The following is a 22,967-nucleotide window of genomic DNA, read 5'->3' on the forward strand; positions in this document are numbered from 1 at the left end:
CAACACGAAAGATACTCAAATGATGAATATCTGTAATTAAATCCAGTAAAGGTCCATCGATATTCACCTACTAGTTAATGTGAAAAGTTCTTAAACTACCATTTTTACTTCTGAAAAACGCAAAAAACAACACTTTTACGGGGACAACATTGGAAAAAATGTTCAGATAGCCGAATGACAGAACAAAGAAGAATTTAGAGCGAGACAATTGACGGCTTGCTTCACCTAGTTATTCCACCATGGATGTAAACTATTTCCAAACAAATTTCGAACTAACAATCTAATTTGTTAAAAACAAAGAAGCCAGTTTATATTTCGTTAGGTTTTTTTTTGACATTTGACCATTTCTTCTTTATTTTTTTTCTGACACATGAAAATTCTGTTTTTAGTTTTAAAATTTTGTGCACAAATACACAACAATATGTATGTGATATAAGCGATTTAAGAGAGCGCGAAATAATTGTATCGTGTTATTTGCATTGTTTTTATTGTGAAAAAATGTATGAAAATTGAAATTAAAAAAATAAACAATATCATGTCAAACTTATTTATTTTGGGGGAATAGTGCGCTCGCTTTCTCTTGTTGGAAATTGTTTTTGTATTTTGAAATATTTGAAGCTTGAAATCCAAGACAAATCAATGTAGTGTCATATAAGTATAAGGAAAATGGGCGAAAATTTATGATTTTCCATGGTATCCTCGTTATTTTTTGTCATATATGTTGTTTAGGAGGCTGGCAATACATATTTACCTTGTTTTCTTTCTTGTATGTGGCTGCTGCGGATGCGGTGGTGAGGCGATGAGGTGGTGGCGGTGAGCGGCGGTGGCGACAGATCCTGTCCAGGTTTATCAACAACTTGAACACAGGTATCTCTATGGTGCTTAGTATGTGCACAAATGACATGCAGAAAAATTTAATTCGGACAGTATGTAGGGATACGCACGCCGAAATCGTTATCATTACTCAAAGTGAACTATAAAACTTTCAAACCGAGTGAAAAGGCACTTTATAGTGTTAAATAAAAACTATTTTCTTTAATCTGAGGGATTTATACAATTTTAGTGTCACACTCGGGATAGAGAGAGAATTCGAATCTATATATATAAAAAGAAGTGTACATTTTGATTGTCACTCCATAACTCGAGAACGGCTCGACAGATTGCCATGAAATTTTTAGGAAAGATACAGGAAGGAGAGATGGTGGTTAGTTGATTTTGAAATCTCAATTCGGTTTAGCCATATATATATATAAAAATCAAATTCTGTGTGTGTGTTCGCTATGGAAACGTATTTCCCACACATAAATCATCACCAAATTTTGGTTATGGGTTCCTTCGGGAAGGTTTTAGGCTAAAAATAATTTCGATATATAAAAGGGGCGTGGCACCTCCCATACAAATGGAATCTTTGGTACTGCATACGTTTGAAGGTATACATGCCAGAACATTGAAATTCAATGAGGAGTTATATGAGGTCAATCCCTAACACCGCCAAGAAAATGTGGAATTTGGAGAAAGGGGGCGTGGCACCTCCCATACAAATGGAATCTTTAGTAATGCATAACCTTGAAGGTATACATGCCAGAACATTGAAATTCAGTAAGGAGTTATATGAGGTCAATCCCTAACACCACCAAGAAAAGGCGGAATTGGGAAAAAGGCGGCGTGGAACCTCTCATTCAAATGGAATTTTTGGTACTGCATAACTTTGAAGGTATACATGCCAGAACATTGAAATTCAGTAAGGAGTTATATGAAATGCGGAATTGGGAAAAAGGGGGCGTGGAACCTCCCATTCAAATGGAATCTTTGGTACTGCATAACTTTGAAGGTTTACATGCCAGAACATTGAAATTCAGTAAGGAGTTATTTGAGGTCAATCCTTAACACCACCAAGAAAATATGGAATTGGGAAAAAGGGGGCGTGGCACCTCTCATACAAATGGAATATATTATACTGCATATATCTGGATGTCGTAATAGTAGGATAATTAAAACTGGTAAGGAGCTATGTGACGTTAAGTCCTAAAACCTCCAGTAAAATGTGTAATGGGGAAAAACTATGGCTGCCGTACAAACTTAAGTTATTTTAACACCTAAAGTTTGACTGCATTGTTGAGTTTAGCTGTTATGCCTTTTGGACGTTTAGTAATCTGCCGCTTTTAAAAAATTTTTTAGCTTCAGTCTATCTACATCTTCTATAAAAATCAAATTCTGTGTATGTGTTCCCTATGAAAACGTGTTTGCTATACTTCGATCATCACCAAATTTTGGCTCGAGGTTCCTTCGATCAAGATGAAAGTTTTTCATATTTCAGAATTAAGAATTTTAAATTTAAATGTTTTTCCTGGTGTGTTTCCTGGTGAAGTGACGAAATATAAATCGATCGACACAGTTACAGATGAAGATAAAATTGTGAATTATCCAAATGAATTTCTATACTCCTTAGAACCAAAAGGAATGCCTGCGCATATATAAACTTTGAAAATTGGCTCACCAGTCATGTTTCTTCGGAATGTAATCAAAGCAACAATCATCAGCGGTAACCGCAATACAATAATATAAAATAAGATACAAGAATAAAATGTTTTAACAGAAAATTTCACCAAATATGCGTACAAAATTCATCGCGTACGAGGAGGTCTGACACCTTTCCCCTGAAAGTGGCAGACTGCAGCCCTTGAGCAGTGCACCGAACGGCGTTTCCCAAGGCAGTCGGTTCTATGTACCGGAGCGACTCGGGATTTTTCCCGACCAAGGACTGTCATTTCAGTGTGACCCCATTTAATTTGTTGCGTCCTTCCCACAAATTGTCATCCTCCCAGCAGCTCCTTGCAGCAGGACTGCTCCATATTCTCTTACTCCGGAAAGGCATCGAATCCAATGCGGGTCCGTCTCCTGACCCCGGTCCTGAGAAATGGTTGTGCTGCATCTGCTATCTGCCGGAAAAGAATCTTTTTAGGACGGTCATACTCTGTTTAGTGTGTCTCGTGTAAGGGATGGTTGCATCGGACAGGTTGTTCTGGGCTTGATCCCAAAACCCGACGTCCACGTAACTTTTATAAATCTTTTGTGGCTCCTTGCTGCTCCGTCCCGTAGTCTACGCCTAAGCGCCCCCCCCCCACAACCTTCCAGCAGCCCCGCTGCTCAGCAAGCCACAACAAGTACCCGCTGCTGCTCGCGCCCCACGGCGCCAACAACTCAAACAGCTGCTACCACTCATAACTACTACTAGAGTCGGTAGCAATACTGAGCATCAGCCCCTGCCCCCTTCTTCTCCCCCCTCCCCCTCTTTTCCGGCAGCAATCGTGTAGGTCAGGGAAACAGACTCTTAGTCCCTACCTCCGTTTGGACCGTTTGCCAGCACAAAATATATATGTTTGCGACATCCGCCCAATGCAGCTCCTGCCTTGGGTGGTGCCACTTTCCTAGATGTTCTGGTCTCCGCGACGGCAACCCCCCGACGGGTTTCATCGCACCGTGTTGCCAGGTCGCAAACCCAAATCATCCGGGTACCCCAATGCTTGCCCAAGGACGCCCAGTCCCAGGGCCACAACAGCAATTGCGTCCTGGCCTTCCACAACCCAGGCGTAGTCACCCATCACTGTCCCCCAGAGTGGCGGCGTCTCCCCTTATGCATTTCAGAATTCTGCAGTTAAACTGTAATGGACTAACTGGGAAGATTACGGAGATAGTCGATTTGATGAAGCGGCACAACATCCGCATTGCTGCGATTCAAGAGACTAAACTCACAGCAAGATCTGCATTGCAGACCTGCTCTGGGTATAAAGTCCACAGGAAAGACCGCGAGAGCGGAAATGGAGGCGGCCTCGCGTTTATCATACACCACTCTGTGCAATATTATATATTTGATCCTGGCATCGACCGCAGGGACAATGTCTTAGAACGTCAAGGCCTATCTGTCCGGTCAGGCGATGCAAACCTAGAAATCATCAACATCTACATCCCTCCTGCCACCTGTTATCCCAGTGGATACCGCCCTAATATCAGAGCCTTACTCACTGGCAACAATCGCATTATCTTAGGCGATTTCAATGCCCATCACGATCTATGGCACTCAAACTTGCGGGCGGACAGTAGAGGTGAGATGAGGGCGGATCAAATAGAAGAAACGACGTTCTGCACAATAAACGGAGACGCCCGCACACGTATGATAGGAAGCTGTCACAGTTCGCCAGATATCTCAATCGTGAGCGAAGAACTCGTAAACTGCGTCAACTGGCAGCCGATGGTAACATTGGCATCCGACCACCTGCCTATACTTATTTCGCTCGAGCGTACCGCCGACTTCATCGTCACCGAAAAACGCACTATCATAAGCTTCAAAAAAGGAAAGTGGGAAGAATAGAAATCTTTTACAGACAACCTCTTTGCTGCCCTCCCTATCCCGACTGATGCCCGCCAAGGGGAGCGTGCCTTCCGTAAGGTCATTGAATCCGCCTCGGCACGTTTAATTCCCGCCGGGAGAATTCCCGAAATCCGGCCCCACTTCCCGGCGGAGGCCGCAAACTTAGCGAGAGAACGTGACCTTATAAGACAGCTTGATCCAGGCGACCCCCAAATGAGGGATAAAAACCAACGCATCAGATTGCTTGTGGACGAACACAAGCGGGCGAAATGGGAGGAGCACCTAAGAGGTTGTAACCTCTCTACCGGTGTGGGTAAACTTTGGTCCACCGTAAAGTCCCTATCGAATCCGACTAAGCATAAAGACAAAGTTTCCATCGCCTTTGGCGACCAAGTGCTGTCGGATGCGAAAAAATGCGCGAGCGCTTTCTGCCGACAATATATAATGCATTCTACGGTCGACAAAGATAGACGGAGAGCCAATAGACACGCACATAAACACAAATTCAGCGCGTCACCAATCACCATCACCGCTAAAGATGTTGAGGACGCCATTGGGCGCGCTAAACCATCCAAAGCAGTGGGCCCAGACGGCATAGCCATGCCGATGCTTAAAAGCCTAGGGAAAGAGGGTTTCAAATATTTAGCGCATGTCTTCAACCTGTCTCTTTCCCCCTTTGTCATACCCGAGAAATGGAAAATGGCCAAGGTGGTCCCGCTACTAAAGCCTGGGAAACCAGCTAACATAGGAGAGTCGTATCGTCCGATATCTCTCCTATCGCCAGTGGCAAAGACGCTTGAATCCATTTTGCTCCCTTATTTCCAAGCAAATTTGCAGCTGGCCTCTCATCAGCATGGCTTCAGAAAACTCCATAGCACTACCACCGCGCTAAATGCCATTAGCACCCAGATACATTGCGGTTTAAATCAATACCCCCACCATATAACAGTACTCGTAGCGCTAGACCTATCAAAAGCTTTTGATACGGTCAACCATGGCTCGTTACTGCAAGACCTGGAAGGGTCTACCCTTCCCCCATGTCTTAAAAGGTGGACCGCAAATTATATGGGTGGTCGGCAGGCATCGGTGCAATTTAGAAACGAAACATCAAAACCAAGGAGAATTAAACTAGGGGTGCCACAGGGTGGTGTCCTATCCCCACTTTTGTTTAATTTCTACATATCTAAGCTACCTTCACCACCGAAAGGAGTCACAATCGTTTGCTACGCCGATGACTGCACAATAATGGCCACAGGCCCAGGCCCAAAGATCGATGAGCTATGCAATAAAATAAATGGCTACCTCCCTGATCTCTTCAGTTTTTTCGCCTTGCGAAACCTGGCATTATCACCGACTTAATCTTCCGCGACCTTATTTACAACATGGACGTCCCAAATGTCGACCATTTTGAACATCCACGCCGATGGCACTACGCTACCGACTGTCATACACCCCAAAATCTTGGGTGTGACGTTTGATCAGGATCTACATTTTGGTGAGCACGCAGCCGCAGTTGTTCCGAGAATTCAGAGCCGTAACAAATCCTCAAATCCCTCGCTGGCAGTACCTGGGGAAAAGATAAAGAAACGCTCATGACTACATACAAAGCAATTAGCCAGCCGATTACGTGCTACGCGTAACCCATATGGTCGCCAAGCCTAAAAATTACCCACTGGAAGAAGCTACAGGCCTGCCAAAATACTGCTCTCAGAATTGCCACGGGCTGTCTTCTTATGTCCCCAGAACACCATCTGCATAATGAGGCGAGAATACTCCCCATCAGGGAGAGAAATGAGATGCTGACCAAACAGTTCCTGTTGAATACCCAGAAACCTGAGCATCCCAACAGACATCTGATTGATGAACCAGCACCGCCTAGGGGCTTAGGGAGTCATCTCCGTAAGCATTTTGAGGAAATACGGCACCTGAGAACCCAGCCGCATGAAGCGAAAAACCACAAGCAGGTCCTTGGTGAACTCCATAAACAGGCGTCGGACCTTTATGCCGGGAATTGTTCGGTGAATCCAGTACTCAAAGAAAAGTATCCAAAACTCGCGGAAGAGGAACGCATACTCCCCAGGGAAACGCGTGTCACTCTTGCTCAACTTCGTTCTGGATACTGTAACAGGTTAAACTCTTACCTATCCAGAATCAACCCCGACATACAAAATGTATGCCCCGCTTGCAATGTGTCCCCACATGACACCAACCATCTCTTTAATTGTAATGTGGAACCAACGCCTCTAACACCCCTTTCCTTATGGTCCACCCCTGTTGAAACAGCAAGTTTCCTTGGACTCCCGTTAGAGGATATTGATGACAATTTGTGATCGGTCGCGGCTGTTAGGTGGGGCGAAGCATTGCTACAACAACAACAACAACAACAACAACAACAGTGCACCGAACGGTGCGTCGAGCGGCACGTGGCGGTTGTGCGTCGATAGCTGGACGACAACGAGAGGGAACTGGGCGAGAACGGGGTCGCACAGTGGGCGCAGAGAGTACCGGAGGTGGTACTACTTGGCGACCAGGCCGGGGTGCCTGGGTGTCACGTGGAATGCTCGGGGTTGCATCCCGTCGATGCAGCAGAGAGTGATGTCGTAAGCCTCAAGTTCGGCAGCGATCATGTGAGCTGCATTCATCTGTGGCGTGCGATAGCGCTAAGCAATTTAGGCAGAATTTATGCGCCCTCGCGAGAATCCATCGTTGTGGCGGCTTCAGTTTCTTGAAGACGCTGCAATTGCGAAGAGCGCGGGTTTGCATACATACGCGGCATCGTCGGTAGTCGGTTTGCAGCGGCGGGCTGCGCGCGACCACTGCTGACCGCAAGGAATTTCGGGGTGCCCGTTGCTGATCGCGATCCATGACAATCTGGAATGACAAGTTTACAGATGTTTTAGGCGAGAGAACTACTAAATGGAGATGGTTTCAGATTGCATGAGTCCTCGAAGTATCCTACCGTTGCGACGGAAATGCGGTGGGAGTGGAAGAGGTGGTTCAGTGGTAGCTTGGTGGGCTTTCCGTGCGTGCCCTGTCTAAGTTTCGCTTTGAGGGAGGAAACATAACTTTACAAGTGGGCGTTTGAGGGTGCCGGTTTGAGTGCGAACGTCGACAACGCGTATATGACCATCTGGTCGGGGATATATTTTCTCAATGCGTCCTAGACGCCACTCTGTCGGAGGGAGTGAGTCGTCGTGAATACAAATACATTCGCCGACTTTGGGTTCAGTTTGTGGATTTTTCCACTTTTGCCGTTTCTGCAGATCCTTTATGTAATTTGCCATCTTTTGCTGAATTGGTGATGGATGCTTTTCACCCTTTCCCAACGGTTCATAAGGGACAAATCTGCATGGTCCACTTCCGGGATGGCCAGGAGAAGGCAGCCTCTGATAAAGTGGCCGGGGGTGAGAGCAGTGAAGTCGGAGGGGTCTTGAGATAGAGGTGAAATCGGGCACCAAGAGGGTGGTAAATTCTTCAAATGTGAAGGTATGAGTTCCTGCAGTCCTTTTAAAATGGAATTTGAAGCTTTTTACTGCGGCCTCCCACAGATCAGCCATGTGGGGTGCACCGGGGGAATAAACTGCCAGTTAATACCTTGAGGGGTGTATTTCTGGATGACTTCTTGGGAGGCAGTTTTCAGGAAGTCAACAAATTCCTTTTCGGTTGCCCTTTTGGCTCCTATAAACGTTGTTCCATAATCGCTCATAATTTTTGCTGGGTATCCGCATCGTCCGACGAAGCGAGCGAACGCTGCGAGAAAAGCGTTAGTTGTTAGATCGGAGCACAACTCAAGGTGGACAGCTTTTGTAGAGAAACATACAAAAACGGCCACGTAACCTTTTAGTAGGGTGTGAATCCTTAGCATAGAGGTTTTTACGTGAAAAGCCCCCGCAAAGTCAACACCGGTGCGTGTAAAAGGCGGAGCATAAGTGCCGAGGGCAACGCTGCCATGATTTGCGAGCGCATCTGCTTCTTATGGAGGGTACAGATTTTGCATTAGAGGATACATTTCTTTATAGGGGATTTGAGCCGGGGGATATAGACTTCCAGCCGTAGGCATTGTTGCAAGAGACGCGCCTCGGCGTGGAGAAGTAGCTCATGCAGGAACTTAATATAGAGAGTCGCGAATCGCGATTTTTCAGGGATGATGATCGGGTGTCGTTCATTAAACGGCATGGTCGAATGGGCTAATCTCCCATTCACCCGAAGCAGGCCATGTTTATCGAGCGATGGACTAAGAGCCGAGAGGGGGCTTCGTTTGTCTACCACCTTAGAGTTTTCTAAACACGCCTTTTCATGTGCAAAGGAGCGGGTTTTCTTCAAGGCTATAATTTTACATTTCGCTTTATGGAGATCATCGTAAGAGAGAGTGGAGGACGCGGAACGTGTGCCTCCTGTCCGATGACTCAGGTTGCGGACGAATTTTAAGACATATGCCATTACCCTAAGGGCTCGTGAAAAAGAGGAGAATCGGTCGACAAAATCCGGTTCATCTTCCGTGGCGAGTAGAGCTTCGACTCGGCGTACCTCCGGTGGGTTGGTGTTTCGTATGATGCGTTTTGGCCAGGCTTCCGGGGACAAAGTCAACCACTCAGGGCCATTCCACCATAACGGAGAACTAGCCAAGTCGATGTATTTACATCCTCGAGTGCTCATGTCCACTGGGTTGTCGCGAGTGCCGACATGTTTCCATGACGCATTTCCGACTAGATCCATTATTTCAGCTGTGCGGTTAGAGACAAAGGTCTTCCAATAGTGGGGGGGTTTTTCCAGCCATGCTAGAACTATTTCCGAGTCTGACCACAGTGTTACTTTTGTAATCGAGAGATTGAGGTTTGACTGGACTACAGCGACGAGGCGTGCCAAAAGAAGAGCCGCGCATATTTCTAGCCTTGGCAGGCTGGAAGTGCGAAGGGGTGCAACTTTACCCTTGGAAACCAAGAGATGAGAGGAGGTACTGGTATCGTGAGTTGTCCGAACATATATTTTGGCGCAGCATGCCTTTTCCGATGCGTCACAGAATCCATGCAATTCTACTTGCTGGTTGGGGTTATAGTTGACCCATCGGGCGATCTTAATGTTCGAGATACCGTATACATTTTTTATGAATTGAGACCACTTTATGAGACGGAGGGGTTTGACTTCTTCATCCCAGTCGGTTCCGTCTATCCACAACTCTTGGAGGAGAATCTTTGCCTGAATCATTATCGGCGTAAGCCACCCTGCGGCGTCAAAAAGTTTAGCGACAGAGGAGAGGATCTGATGCTTTGTCCTAGCAGACGACAGGGGTATAGAGTCGACTGTGTACGAGAAGGTGTCCGTGAGGGCGTTCCATTGAATTCCGAGAGTTTTGGCGTTACTCGTTTTCTCGAACTCTAAGAGATTTGTGTCGAGCAAGTCCTCTTAGCGATATCCTTTAGAATACTAGGGTGGTTGGCCGTTATTTTTCGTAATGGGAATCCTGCTGAACCGAGCGCTTGGATGACTTGAGAGGGCTTTATAACCGCATGATGGGGGAGATAAAACGAGGCGCATTTGCCTTCGTTGAATTTTTCATGGGAACCCTTCCTTGAGATTTCTTTTCTGGGGAGAGTTTTTTCCATCCATAAGAATTGGCTGAGGGCAGAGGGGCACGAATTGGATAAGGAGATCGCGTCAGGGAAGCTAGGCTTAAAGGGAAGCCTGACCACATAACGTCCTTTATGCACGCGGTTAGTTGTGCCTGTGTAATAATTTTCACAAAACTCATCTTCAGGAGTTTTGTCATTGACGCTGGGTATTTCTTCCAATTCCCAAAGCTTCCTTAGTAAGGAGCTTAGCTCGTTATTTGTTGCCTCTGATACTTGGATGGAGTAGGAGGTTACTTCCACGGGCGCCTTGCCGCTGATGATCCATCCAAATATCGTGTTTTGGGCTAACAGGTGGGGTGAGAGCCTTTCAACGCCTTCCTTAATTATGTGGGGGATTATGTCACTGCCTAGAACAAGGTCTATTTGGGATGAAGAGTGAAAATTCGAATCCGCGAAGTTAAGGTGCCCCATTTCGCTTGGAGTTCGTTGGTCAATTAGAAGTTGGGGAGCATTTTCGTCAACCGAGGTAATAATATCGCTTCCGCATTGATTTTTGTTTGCATATCGGCGGAAACAAGGGTCAGGGAACACAGTTTATTTGAGGTTTGCGCTACTTTCCCTCCCATGCCAGAGATTTCAAACTTGGAGGCCTTATAAGGGAGTCTGATCCTGTCTTGGGCTCTTTTGGATATGAAGGTTCTTTCAGATCCCTGATCTACGAGAGCTCTAAGTTTGAAAATCTCCCCTCTATGTTCTACCGGGACGATAGCCGTGGGCAAAATTATTTTACAATCAGTTTCTGCACAAGACGATTTTACCTGGCTTTTCTGAGAGCAGGAAGGTCCTTCATCCATAAGATCGGCTTGATCCGGGGTTTTATCGGATGAGTTAATGGGGTTTGTCGAGAGGGTTGTCTCTTCCGCGAGGTTGAAGTGTCTTCATGAAGCACTGAGTTGTGCCGATCTCGACATTGATTGCAGGTTTGAGTGCTAGGACAATCTTTCAACATGTGTGACTGGGAGATACAATTGAAACACATATTGTTTTCTTTGACAAACTTCCTGCGGTCAGAGGTAGACAAAATCTTAAATTTGAGACAATTTATCAAGGGATGAGAGGAGGTTTTGCACATTGAGCATTTGTACATTGTTCGATGCTCTGCTGCGTGAGGCTGAGTGTGGGAGGTCGATTTATTTGGAAACGAATGTGACTGTTGGGGTTTAAATGATGGCATAGCTTGTGGGGTTGCTTTAAATTTATTTGGTCGCCATTGATCGAATCGCTCTACGACTTCATATCGAGTTGTGAGGAACTGGGCCATTTGGGACCAGTTAGGAAGTTCTCTTCTTGAAGTGAGAGACTGCTCCCATAACGTGACTGTATTTTCCGGGAGTTTAGAGGTCACGAGATAAATAAGCATGGGGTCCCAGTTATCTGTGGATACTTGTTGCGTAGCGAGAATTTGTAGGCAATTATTTACCGGCGATTGCAACCTTTGTATATCCTCACTGTTTTCGGTAGTGATAGTTTTTAAGTTGATCAGGGCCCGTATTTGGTTATCTACGAGAACTCGTCTGTTATCGTATCGGGACTTTAGGGCTTCCCACGCTAAGGCAAAGTTGTCATCAGTCAAGGGAAATTGGTTGACTATTTGAGCTGCCTTTCCTTGGGGTTTGTATCTGCGTTGATACAATTTTTGCGCTTGGGAGAGTTTCGGGTGGTTAATGTAAACGGCTTTCAACATGTCACGAAATGAGGGCCATTTTTCATAACCACCATAAAATATTTCGGTATAGCCGGGAGGGATTTTTAGCGAAATACCGGAGTTGTCTGATGGACTTGGTGTGACGGTAGGGGGCGCGGGTGCATTTGCTTGTTTAAGCAACTGAAGCTGGTCTTCGATCTGGGCTTTCGTGTCTTCATACGCTATGAGGCTCCTGCCTGTATTTGCTATTAGCAGATGTTAGAAAATCTTCGGGCAGGTCCTGATCTGGGGTTTCGACAATTTTATCGAAAGCGTGTTGGACTCTTTTCCAGAATTTTTCTATATTGGAGTTTTTTATGTGGAGAGAAGACTCAGTGTTGTCTTGGAGAGACATCTATCTGAACCGGGCACAATATTACATGATATTTCGATTTCAATTAGAAATCATCTTCAAGGCTGTAAAAGATACATTTTTCTGTAAAAACCGCAAATGCACAACATAATCTAACACTTACACTTGTGAATGCACCTTGTCGACTAATTTAAAATTTCAGTAAAGAACAGAGAATATCATAAACAGAAAACAAAGATGTACACAAATAATAGACAGTAATAATAAACAAAATATCTGCTAACAACAACATATAAATTAACTTATTGGACACCCTCAGCATTATTGTTGTTCATTACCAAATGCCTGTATGCGTGAGCGATGTTGTCGGTGTCGCTCTTAAAATTCATGCGTATGTCATTAGGTGTATTGATAAAAAAAAAAAATTCTCGGCCCACTCCGGGATTAGTGGGGATGATTGCAGAATTGATTGAAGTTTTTTATGAGAAAAAAAGGGCGAAATTCGAAAAATCTCGAAAAACTGAAAAATTACAAGAAAAAAACTTTAAAAATTTTTTTGAATTTTTTCCGAAAAGTACACTTAAAAACAATTTTAAAAAAAAAAAAGATCCCAAACGGTCAATTTTTGAAAAAGTTATAGCATTTTGAAAAAAAAACGGTGTTTTTTTTTAAATTCATAACTTTTTTTGAGTTGCATGAAAAAATTTGAAAAACTTCTGAAAAACGTCTTTCGTAAGCCAGAAAAAGAAGAAAAACTTTCAGCCAATTCTACAGGGGTCGATTTCAAAATTGGTCGAAATGGGATGGAATACCCCATATATATATATATATATATATATATGAAGTGGTATGTGCAAGTTTTGGCGGGAAATGAGGATTTTTGGCGGGAAATTCTAATCCTCGAAAATGAAAATTGCCTTGATTTTTCTCGTTTATGTGCTTTTCCGTACTGGGAAGTTGGTATTAAATTTGATTTAATACTCACGTTTTTTTGGCAAATGCCTATTTATGGTGTACTAGGAGCACTTTTGGTCGCTGGCTGCTTGATGGCGACGAAGGACCACTGTTTAGGGGCTGGCAATACAAATTTACCTTGTTTTCTTTCTTGTATGTGGCTGCTGGGGGATGCGGTGGTGAGGCGATGAGGTGGTGGCGGTGTTGCGGCGGTGGCGATAGATCCTGTCCAGGTTTATCAACAACTTGAACACAGGTATCTCGATGGTGGTTAGTATGTGCACAAATCACTTGCAGAAAAATTTAATTCGGACAGTATGTAGGGATACGCACGCCGAAATCGTTATAATTACTCAAAGTGAACTATAATACTTTCAAACCGAGTGAAAAGGCACTTTATAGTGTTAAATAAAAACTATTTCCTTTAATCTGAGGGATTTATACAATTTTAGTGTCACAAACGGGATAGAGAGAGAATTCTAATAAGTAATAAAATATAAAAAGAAATGTCAAAACAAATATATAAAAAATAAATAAATGTAAGGCGCGATAACCTCTGAAGAAATCTAAGGCCGAGCTTCTCTTCCAATTTGCGTCGTGCTCCTCTTGATTTTCCCTACAAATTGGCCGGATGGGACCTACATGATTTTATGCCGACTCCGAACGGCATCTGCAAGGCAGATGAGTTTTCACTGAGAGCTTTTCATGGCAGAAATACACCCGGAGCGCTTGCCAAACACTGCCGAGGGGCGACCCCGCTTAGAAAAATTTTCTTCTAATTCAAAAACCTTATTTCTAAAAATGTTGATGTTGCTTTGCCGGGGTTTGAACCCATGGCATCCGGTGTGGTAGGCGGAGCACGCTACCATCACACCACGGTGGTTATACGTATTCTAAGTAATTAATGAGTAGTTCAAATATAATATAAAAGTATAAAATATGTAATAAAGTACATATTTCGACGTATAATAATTCATAAATATACGTTTAAATTCAAAATAGGTTTAAATTCAATAGAACATATGCTATAATACATATTGAAGCGTGTAATAATTAAAAATTGGTTATAAATTCAATGTTCTTAAAATAAAAGGGTTGGTTGTTGGCGACCACGACAGTCGCTCCTATATTGCTACATATTGCTGGGTACATTCACAAACATCAGAGAACAGATATGTTGCTGTTTACATGTTCTGGTTTTTGTATGCAATAATCGAATGTACCTAAATTTTAGTTTCTTTTTGTCCCACTTATACTCCTACAATCACAAAAATTGTGTAGGCTGTCTTTTTTCGATTTCGAATTTAAAACTCATAAAACACTGCTTCATATTGTAACGAATTTTGGGAAATTTCTGATTATTTTGCAGCTTGTGTTAACGTTTTAATCGCTAAACTGTCGAATAAATAACTCGAATATTCAGTATGACATCATTTTTTTTAATTTACAACTCTTCTGTGACAGTAGTTCAATTGCAATACTCGCGTACTTCAATTATAGCATTTAGAATCAAACTGATTGAATATCGCGTGCACCGCTCTGCTTTTATACTCTCAGTTAGCCTCGTCTCTAGACTTTGCATGAACATGCCTTCTGGAATAGTTGTATGTCATACTTGGTTATTTAGGTATATACCTGTATATCTTTAGTTTATATTTTTCTTCTAGCTACATATATGCGTGTGTATGTGTGAGTGACAGCTTCTTCTCTTAGCTGTTGATAATGTGATGTGTCAGTGTTACTCTTTCTTCTTGGCTCTTATCTGCTGAATACATATGTGTATGTGAAATATTCTCTTTGCTGTTAGCTAGCGGTTTACATGTATTTGTGGCAGGTTGCTTCGATGTTTACATGTACATATGTGTGGCTGCTTACACTGCTGTTGTTGCGCATTTATTTACTAGCAGCATAGTGATGTATAGAACTGCTAATATCCCCAGAAAAAAATCATTTCGTTAATTTGACGTTCTTAACGTTAATAAACGAAACGAAATGACTTTGTTTCGTTTATTAACGTTAATTATCGTAACGAAATGATATCGGTTCATTGGTTAAGCATGCCAGAAATAAATATAGTGTGGGGATATTAGCAGTTCTATACATCACTATGCTGCTAGTAAATAAATGCGCAACAACACCAGTGTAAGCAGCCACACATATGTACATGTAAACATCGAAGCAACCTGCCACAAATACATGTAAACCGCTAGCTAACAGCAAAGAGAATATTTCACATACACATATGTATTCAGCAGATAAGAGCCAAGAAGAAAGAGTAACACTGACACATCACATTATCAACAGCTAAGAGAAGAAGCTGTCACTCACACATACACACGCATATATGTAGCTAGAAGAAAAATATAAACTAAAGATATACAGGTATATACCTAAATAACCAAGTATGACATACAACTATTCCAGAAGGCATGTTCATGCAAAGTCTAGAAACGAGGCTAACTGAGAGTATAAAAGCAGAGAGGTGCACGCGATATTCAATCGGTTTGATTCTAAATGCTATAATTGAAGAACGCGAGTATTGCAATTGAACTACTGTCACAGAAGAGTTGTAAATTAAAAAAAATGATGTCATACTGAATATTTGAGTTATTTATTCGACAGTTTAGCGATTAAAACGTTAACACAAGCTGCAAAATAATCAGAAATTTCCCAAAATTCGTTACAATATGAAGCAGTGTTTTATGAGTTTTAAATTCGAAATCGAAAAAAGACAGCCTACACAATTTTTGTGATTGTAGGAGTATAAGTGGGACAAAAAGAAACAAAAATTTAGGTACATTCGATTATTGCATACAAAAACCAGAACATGTAAACAGCAACATATCTGTTCTCTGATGTTTGTGAATGTACCCAGCAATATGTAGCAATATAGGAGCGACTGTCGTGGTCGCCAACAACCAACCCTTTTATTTTAAGAACATTGAATTTATAACCAATTTTTAATTATTACACGCTTCAATATGTATTATAGCATATGTTCTATTGAATTTAAACCTATTTTGAATTTAAACGTATATTTATGAATTATTATACGTCGAAATATGTACTTTATTACATATTTTATACTTTTATATTATATTTGAACTACTCATTAATTACTTAGAATACGTATAACCACCGTGGTGTGATGGTAGCGTGCTCCGCCTACCACACCGGATGCCCTGGGTTCAAACCCCGGCAAAGCAACATCAACATTTTTAGAAATAAGGTTTTTGAATTAGAAGAAAATTTTTCTAAGCGGGGTCGCCCCTCGGCAGTGTTTGGCAAGCGCTCCGGGTGTATTTCTGCCATGAAAAGCTCTCAGTGAAAACTCATCTGCCTTGCAGATGCCGTTCGGAGTCGGCATAAAATCATGTAGGTCCCATCCGGCCAATTTGTAGGGAAAATCAAGAGGAGCACGACGCAAATTGGAAGAGAAGCTCGGCCTTAGATTTCTTCAGAGGTTATCGCGCCTTACATTTATTTATTTTTTATATATTTGTTTTGACATTTCTTTTTATATTTTATTACTTATTAGAATTCTCTCTCTATCCCGTTTGTGACACTAAAATTGTATAAATCCCTCAGATTAAAGGAAATAGTTTTTATTTAACACTATAAAGTGCCTTTTCACTCGGTTTGAAAGTATTATAGTTCACTTTGAGTAATTATAACGATTTCGGCGTGCGTATCCCTACATACTGTCCGAATTAAATTTTTCTGCAAGTGATTTGTGCACATACTAACCACCATCGAGATACCTGTGTTCAAGTCGTTGATAAACCTGGACAGGATCTATCGCCACCGCCGCAACACCGCCACCACCTCATCGCCTCACCACCGCATCCCCCAGCAGCCACATACAAGAAAGAAAACAAGGTAAATTTGTATTGCCAGCCCCTAAACAGTGGTCCTTCGTCGCCATCAAGCAGCCAGCGACCAAAAGTGCTCCTAGTACACCATAAATAGGCATTTGCCAAAAAATCGTGAGTATTAACTCAAATTTAATACCAACTTCCCAGTACGGAAAAGCACATAAACGAGAAAAATCAAGGCAATTTTCATTTTCGAGGATTAGAATTTCCCGCCAAAAATCCTCATTTCCCGCCAAAACTTGCACATACCACTTCATATATATATATATATATATATATATATATGGGGTATTCCATCCCATTTCGACCAATTTTGAACTCGACCCCTGTAGAATTGGCTGAAAGTTTTTCTTCTTTTTCTGGCTTACGAAAGACGTTTTTCAGAAGTTTTTCAAATTTTTTCATGCAACTCAAAAAAAGTTATGAATTTAAAAAAAAACACCGTTTTTTTTTTTCAAAATGCTATAACTTTTTCAAAAATTGACCGTTTGGGATCTTTTTTTTTTAAAATTGTTTTTAAGTGTACTTTTCGGAAAAAATTCAAAAAAATTTTTAAAGTTTTTTTCTTGTAATTTTTCAGTTTTTCGAGATTTTTCGAATTTCGCCCTTTTTTTCTCATAAAAAACTTCAATCAATTCTGCAATCATCCCCACTAATCCCGGAGTGGGCCGAGAATTTTTTTTTTTTATCAATACACCTAATGACATACGCATGAATTTTAAGAGCGACACCGACAACATCGCTCACGCATACAGGCATTTGGTAATGAAGAGAAGCTAGCAACAATAATGCTGAGGGTGTCCAATAAGTTAATTTATATGTTGTTGTTAGCAGATATTTTGTTTATTATTACTGTCTATTATTTGTGTACATCTTTGTTTTCTGTATATGATATTCTCTGTTCTTTACTGAAATTTTAAACTTGTTGAAAAGGTGCATTCACAAGTGTAAGTGTTAGATTATGTTTGTGCATTTACGGTTTTTATAGAAAAATGTATCTTTTACAGCCCTGAAGATGATTTCTAATTGAAATCGAAATATCGACAAAATAAATAAATACAACATATATGGTATTGTATATCATTGCATTTTTATTACTCATAAATATGTGTGGCCTAGAGCTCGGAAATTCTTCTTCATATAACTTTTGAAAGGCCGAAAATAAAAATAAAAATAACTACAAATTTCCAAAACCTATAAAATGAACAGACCATTAAAACAGAAACAAATAAGATACTTCAACTATTTTTTCTTTATATTTTTAGATGTCCGGGGATATACGATCTAGTGACAGTGAAGAAGTGTCTGATAGCTCTGAAAGCGCAGCTAATCTTCTAAACGGAAATCTTGGAGAGCCTGCTAAATAACTTAATGCTTTTAATCAATCGTGTTAATAGTAACAAAAATGTTTAATGTGTAAATAGTTAAAAAAGCTTACTTCTGAGCCGAGTGAACCAAAAATCTAATGTAATAAAGTGATCCTAGTAAAAATGTACCAAGGGTAACATGATTTAAAAAAATACATTATAGTTATTTTATAACTGCCTGGAGATAACCATTCTCCAGAGTTGTCTTTTCACTGCAGTTTTGTCGACTTTTAGCTATTACCTTATACAAGACGATACAGTCATTGGAAAGGGCTAATTACGTAGTTTGTAGTCTACAAAAAAACTGTAAAAGGGCAATTCGAAAAAGATTTTGATTTGATGAATATATTAATAATTTTTTATTAAGTAAATTGAACTTATCGTTACCTTAATTCATTAGCCCTAACCAACAAATGCAAATAGTGGTTTCTGATCTACAGGCGGACAGCAGAGGTGAGATGTTGGCGGACCAAATAGAAGAAACGACGTTCTGCACGGTAAACGGGGACACGTAGGAAACTGTCACAGTTCGCCAGACATTTCCATCGTGAGCGCAGGACTTGTTAACTGCATCAACTGGCAGCCGATGGTAACATTGGCATCCATCCGCCACCTACCCGTCCTCCTTTCGCTCGAGCGATCTACCGAATTCAGCACTACTGAAAAACGCACTTTCATCAATTTCAAAAAAAGGAAAATGGGAGGTTAGGTTAGGTTGAACTGGCCGGTCCATGAGGACCTCACATAGACTGAATGAGTCCGTAGTGTTACCAGAAGTTTGTTTTAACGACCAAAATGAAAAACCCTATCAAAAACCATCTATATATAGCTCATTAGGTAGACCAAGCTGAACGGGCGCGCTTTTCTTAGCTCCGTGTTTGTAGTACTATTTATTTTTCTTTACAATGTCGCTCTTACGTACGCGGTGTGATTTATGTGGTAAATCTATTGCCAAAGATAATGTATTAAGTTGCTCACTTTGCAAGGTCGTAGTTCATAGTTCAACATAACAAATTTTATGAAAAGCAACAAAAATATATTTTGTCAATTGTGATAACTGTGTCAAAGCAATTGTTGCTGATTTGGTGATGGAGGTCAAAGGCCTGAAGCAAAAGATCTTAAATTCTGGATGCTTACACTCTGCAATTAATTCTGCTGCAATTGTTAGTTCTCCTAGTGTGCCAAATACCAACAATGCTGAGGTGTTTTCGTTTTCTGCTGTGCCCTCTATTTCGCTTCATTCTGCTGCGCCAGTGGATCGTACAGTCAAAGACAATGCTGGTGTAAACAATAATGTACTTGCTGATGCTCCTACCAACAAATCGGTGCATAAGTCGCGGTTTGATAATGCAGAAAATACGATCTCTCCATCAATTACTAACTTAGCTTCGGATAATAATAATGCGTGGGTAGTAGTGGAAAATAAGAGCAAAAATAAAAAGAAACAGAGGCAGCAAAAAAAAAACCAACAAGCAACATTTATGCTGCCATAAGCTGGTAAAAAAAAGAGATTGATATAAATTACCTTAGATTCGTTAATTTCAAACTGGGTGTGGTTGAAACCGAATATAAAAAACTGACGAATCCAGAGATTTGGCCGGCGAATGTGTCTGTTCGTCCGTTCCGTTCTTTTTTCAAAGAGAAGAAAAGCAACCACCTCGAACCTAATAGATCGAGGCAGTACCTCGAACCTAATAGATCGAGGCAGTGCTTATGAGAAAATTAAGATTTATTACCAAAACACTTCTGGTCTTAGAAGTAAGACAAGTAATGTATGCATGATAAGCTCTCTTTTAGAATATGATGTGTTGGTTCTAACTGAGACATGGCTCAATTCAAATTTTTTCGATGCTGAATTTTTTGACATAAGCTGTTATGATGTTTTTCGTAAAGACAGAGATCCTATTAAAACCGGCTGCAAGAGAGGTGGAGGTGTGCTAATAGCAGCCCGGTGCAATTTGCGTGCGTCATTTTGTGAATTGCGTGATAACGACTCCCTCCTCGATCAACTTTGTGTCCGTTTGTGTGGTTCCACTTACCTCTATATTTGCGTTTCTTATATTCCGCCATTGAGTGATGAATGTGTCTACAAATCGCATGTTGACAACATTCCCTCAATTCATCGAGACATTGTTATCTTGATAACAATTCCTAGGCAAGGTGCACACGAGGCTACGCGTCATAGACGCGTACAAGATATTTCATATTGCTACAATTTCTCTACGCCTAAAGATCTGCACACGAAGCTACTTTCGAGCGTCCCTACAAAAAGCAAACAATTATTGAAAAAAATATAAAATTAAATTTCTTCAGCTATATCCGTCCCCGAAACCAAAGAAAAATAGGTATTAAACGTTGTTTGCATCCCTGTGCCTTTGTAAATTATGAAAGCCAATTTTAAACCACCGCGGACTAGAGAAAAGGGTGATTTCTAGTTTCCAACACTTTTTAGTCTTTTAAACGCTTCAACAATGTCTAACCAAGCTGTTGTAGTGTTTAATACTCTTTTTCGCTGTGGTAATATACCTTCCACGCACTTTTATTAACCAAAGTAACATTTTTTAACTAAACACACAAATTTGCTTACAAAAAAATGTAAACAAACATCTCGTTGTTCCTTTTTTCAAGCGTACGTACGCTCAGCGACCAACATTGCTGTACGCTTAGCTACACGAAAATTTCATGCTTTGTAGCTTTCATGCAGCTGACGCCTCGTATGCAGCTCTCCATTCAAATACATGTATTCGGCATTAAAGCGTACAAATTTCGCCTGCAGCGTCTATGACGCGTAGCCTCGTGTGCACCTTGCCCTACTTAACTGCTGTAAATATTACAAGTGCTATTGAATCTTATGTCATAGATAACTTTTTATGAATCGGCTTAACGCATATTAATGATTTACGTAATAAGCTGCATCGCTTTCTGGATTTGATTTTCATAAGTAATGAATTGAACTTTGTGTTATCGCATGCTGCAACTTCTATATCGCCTGCTAATTTGCATCATATCCCGATCTTATTGCAAGTTGAATTTTTAGAGTTTTTCAAATCGTCCCCCTCTATGAGCAAACCGTCATTCAATTTTGATCATTGCAATTTTAATGCCTTTGATGCAGAAGTGAACAACATTGATTGGGATTCCGCGTTTAAAAATAAATAAGTTGCAACCTGCTCCAGTATCTTTGAGAGCTCTCTGGCAGCTTTGTGTCATAAATATATCCCTACTATTAAGAGTAAATTGTACAAGTTTCCTTGGTACTCGGCAGAGCTTAAGCATCTGAAAATTTTGAGAAATAAGTTTTTCAAAAAGTACAAAGCCACAAAAAGAGCCAACTTTTTTGAGTTGCATGCTTATTATAATAAAAAATTTAATGATTTGAATAAACTTTTATATGACAATTATATTAATAGCTTTGAGAAAAGCATTAAGAATAATCCTAAAAAGTTCTGGACTTATGTTAAGTCTAAAAAAATGTATCGAGTATTCCCAAAACAGTGTACCACAACAATGTCTCAGCTTCAGCGATCAGTGAGGCTGCCAATCTATTTGCGAACTTCTTTTCATCGAACTTTGTGTCAGATAAGGACTTGACTGTTAACGACCTAGATGTGTTACGCGTTAGCCTCAACGATAAACCGTGTTCTTCTATTGATTTTGGATCTTTGGTATTATCTGAAGTGGATGTCATCGAAGATTTAAAGAGTGTCAAAGACTCTTCTCAGACTGATGCCGGCGGGCTTTCAATGAAACTTTTGAAAAATTGTACCTCGCTGGTAAGACCTCTCATGCTTATTTTTAATCTGTCCCTAGCTTCAGGGGTTTTCACAGATGATTGGAAAAGCACTTCTATTACCCCTATTTTTAAAAGTGGCAATAAAAATGATATTTTAAATTATATATATATAATTATATATATCCAGGTTGTGGTCTGTTGCCAAGCTATTTGAATGCATTGTCAAAGAGAAACTTTATTTTATGTGAAACATCTAATTTGCGCAAACCAGCATATATTTGTGGCAGCACGCTCGACAGTTACCAATCTTTCAGTCTTTACTGAGGATTGCCATTTGTGCTTTCGTAATGGTCTTCAGCTTGATACGATTTATACTTATTTTTCTAACGCGTTTGACAAAATTTCTCACTTAATCCTCATTGAGAAACTTGCATTCCTGAGTTTCTTATTTACATAACATATTTACATAACAGGAGTTGCATGGTTGCTATAGATGGGGTGTTCTCGGATCCATTCATTGCTACATCTGATGTGCCTCAAGGTAGCATATTAGGTCCTTCATTATTCATCTTGTTTATTAATGATGTTTCTTTTTGTTTCAACTCGTCTAGATTTCTCTTATATGCCGATGATCTTAAAATATATTCTGAAATAAGAGACTCGCGTGATTCGTCGGCGCTTCAAAGTGAACTTAATAAATTCTTAGATTATTGCACTATGAACAGGCTTTATATAAATATTAACAAGTGTTTCAAAGGAACTTACCCTAAAATGGTCAAGCCTTTGGATACTTGCTATTGGTTGGCGGACTCGTACCTTTCTGAGGTTAATGAAATTAAAGATCTTGGCGTGTATTTTGATAGTAAACTAAATTTTACTACTCATTTAAACTATTCAAATTCTTTTGGAACACTTGCCTTTGTGAAACGCCACTCTTCTAATTTTTCAGACCCATGTACCTATAAGCTTTTGTACTAGGCCTTTGTCCGTTCCAAACTGGAAAACGCAGCTGTTATTTGGAGACCATACCATTCAGTCCATA

The 22,967-nt window shown here is 40.9% G+C and overlaps 1 protein-coding gene across 5 annotated transcripts in view; it reads left to right on the forward strand.

The window, feature by feature from the left end:
- The window catches only part of schlank (ceramide synthase schlank), a 737,426-nt gene extending 719,079 nt beyond the window's left edge, over window positions 1-18,347 (forward strand). For all 5 annotated transcript variants that reach the window (XM_067782172.1, XM_067782169.1, XM_067782170.1 and 2 more), the window contains one exon: window positions 18,091-18,347. In XM_067782172.1, coding sequence (XP_067638273.1) covers window positions 18,091-18,192 — 102 coding nt within the window. In that variant the 3' untranslated portion in view covers window positions 18,193-18,347. The remainder of the gene's footprint in view (window positions 1-18,090) is intronic.
- The last annotated feature ends 4,620 nt before the right edge of the window (window positions 18,348-22,967 follow it).

This window comes from Eurosta solidaginis, chromosome 4 (assembly GCF_040869045.1).
Source record: "Eurosta solidaginis isolate ZX-2024a chromosome 4, ASM4086904v1, whole genome shotgun sequence".
Classification (NCBI taxonomy): Eukaryota; Metazoa; Arthropoda; class Insecta; order Diptera; family Tephritidae; genus Eurosta; species Eurosta solidaginis.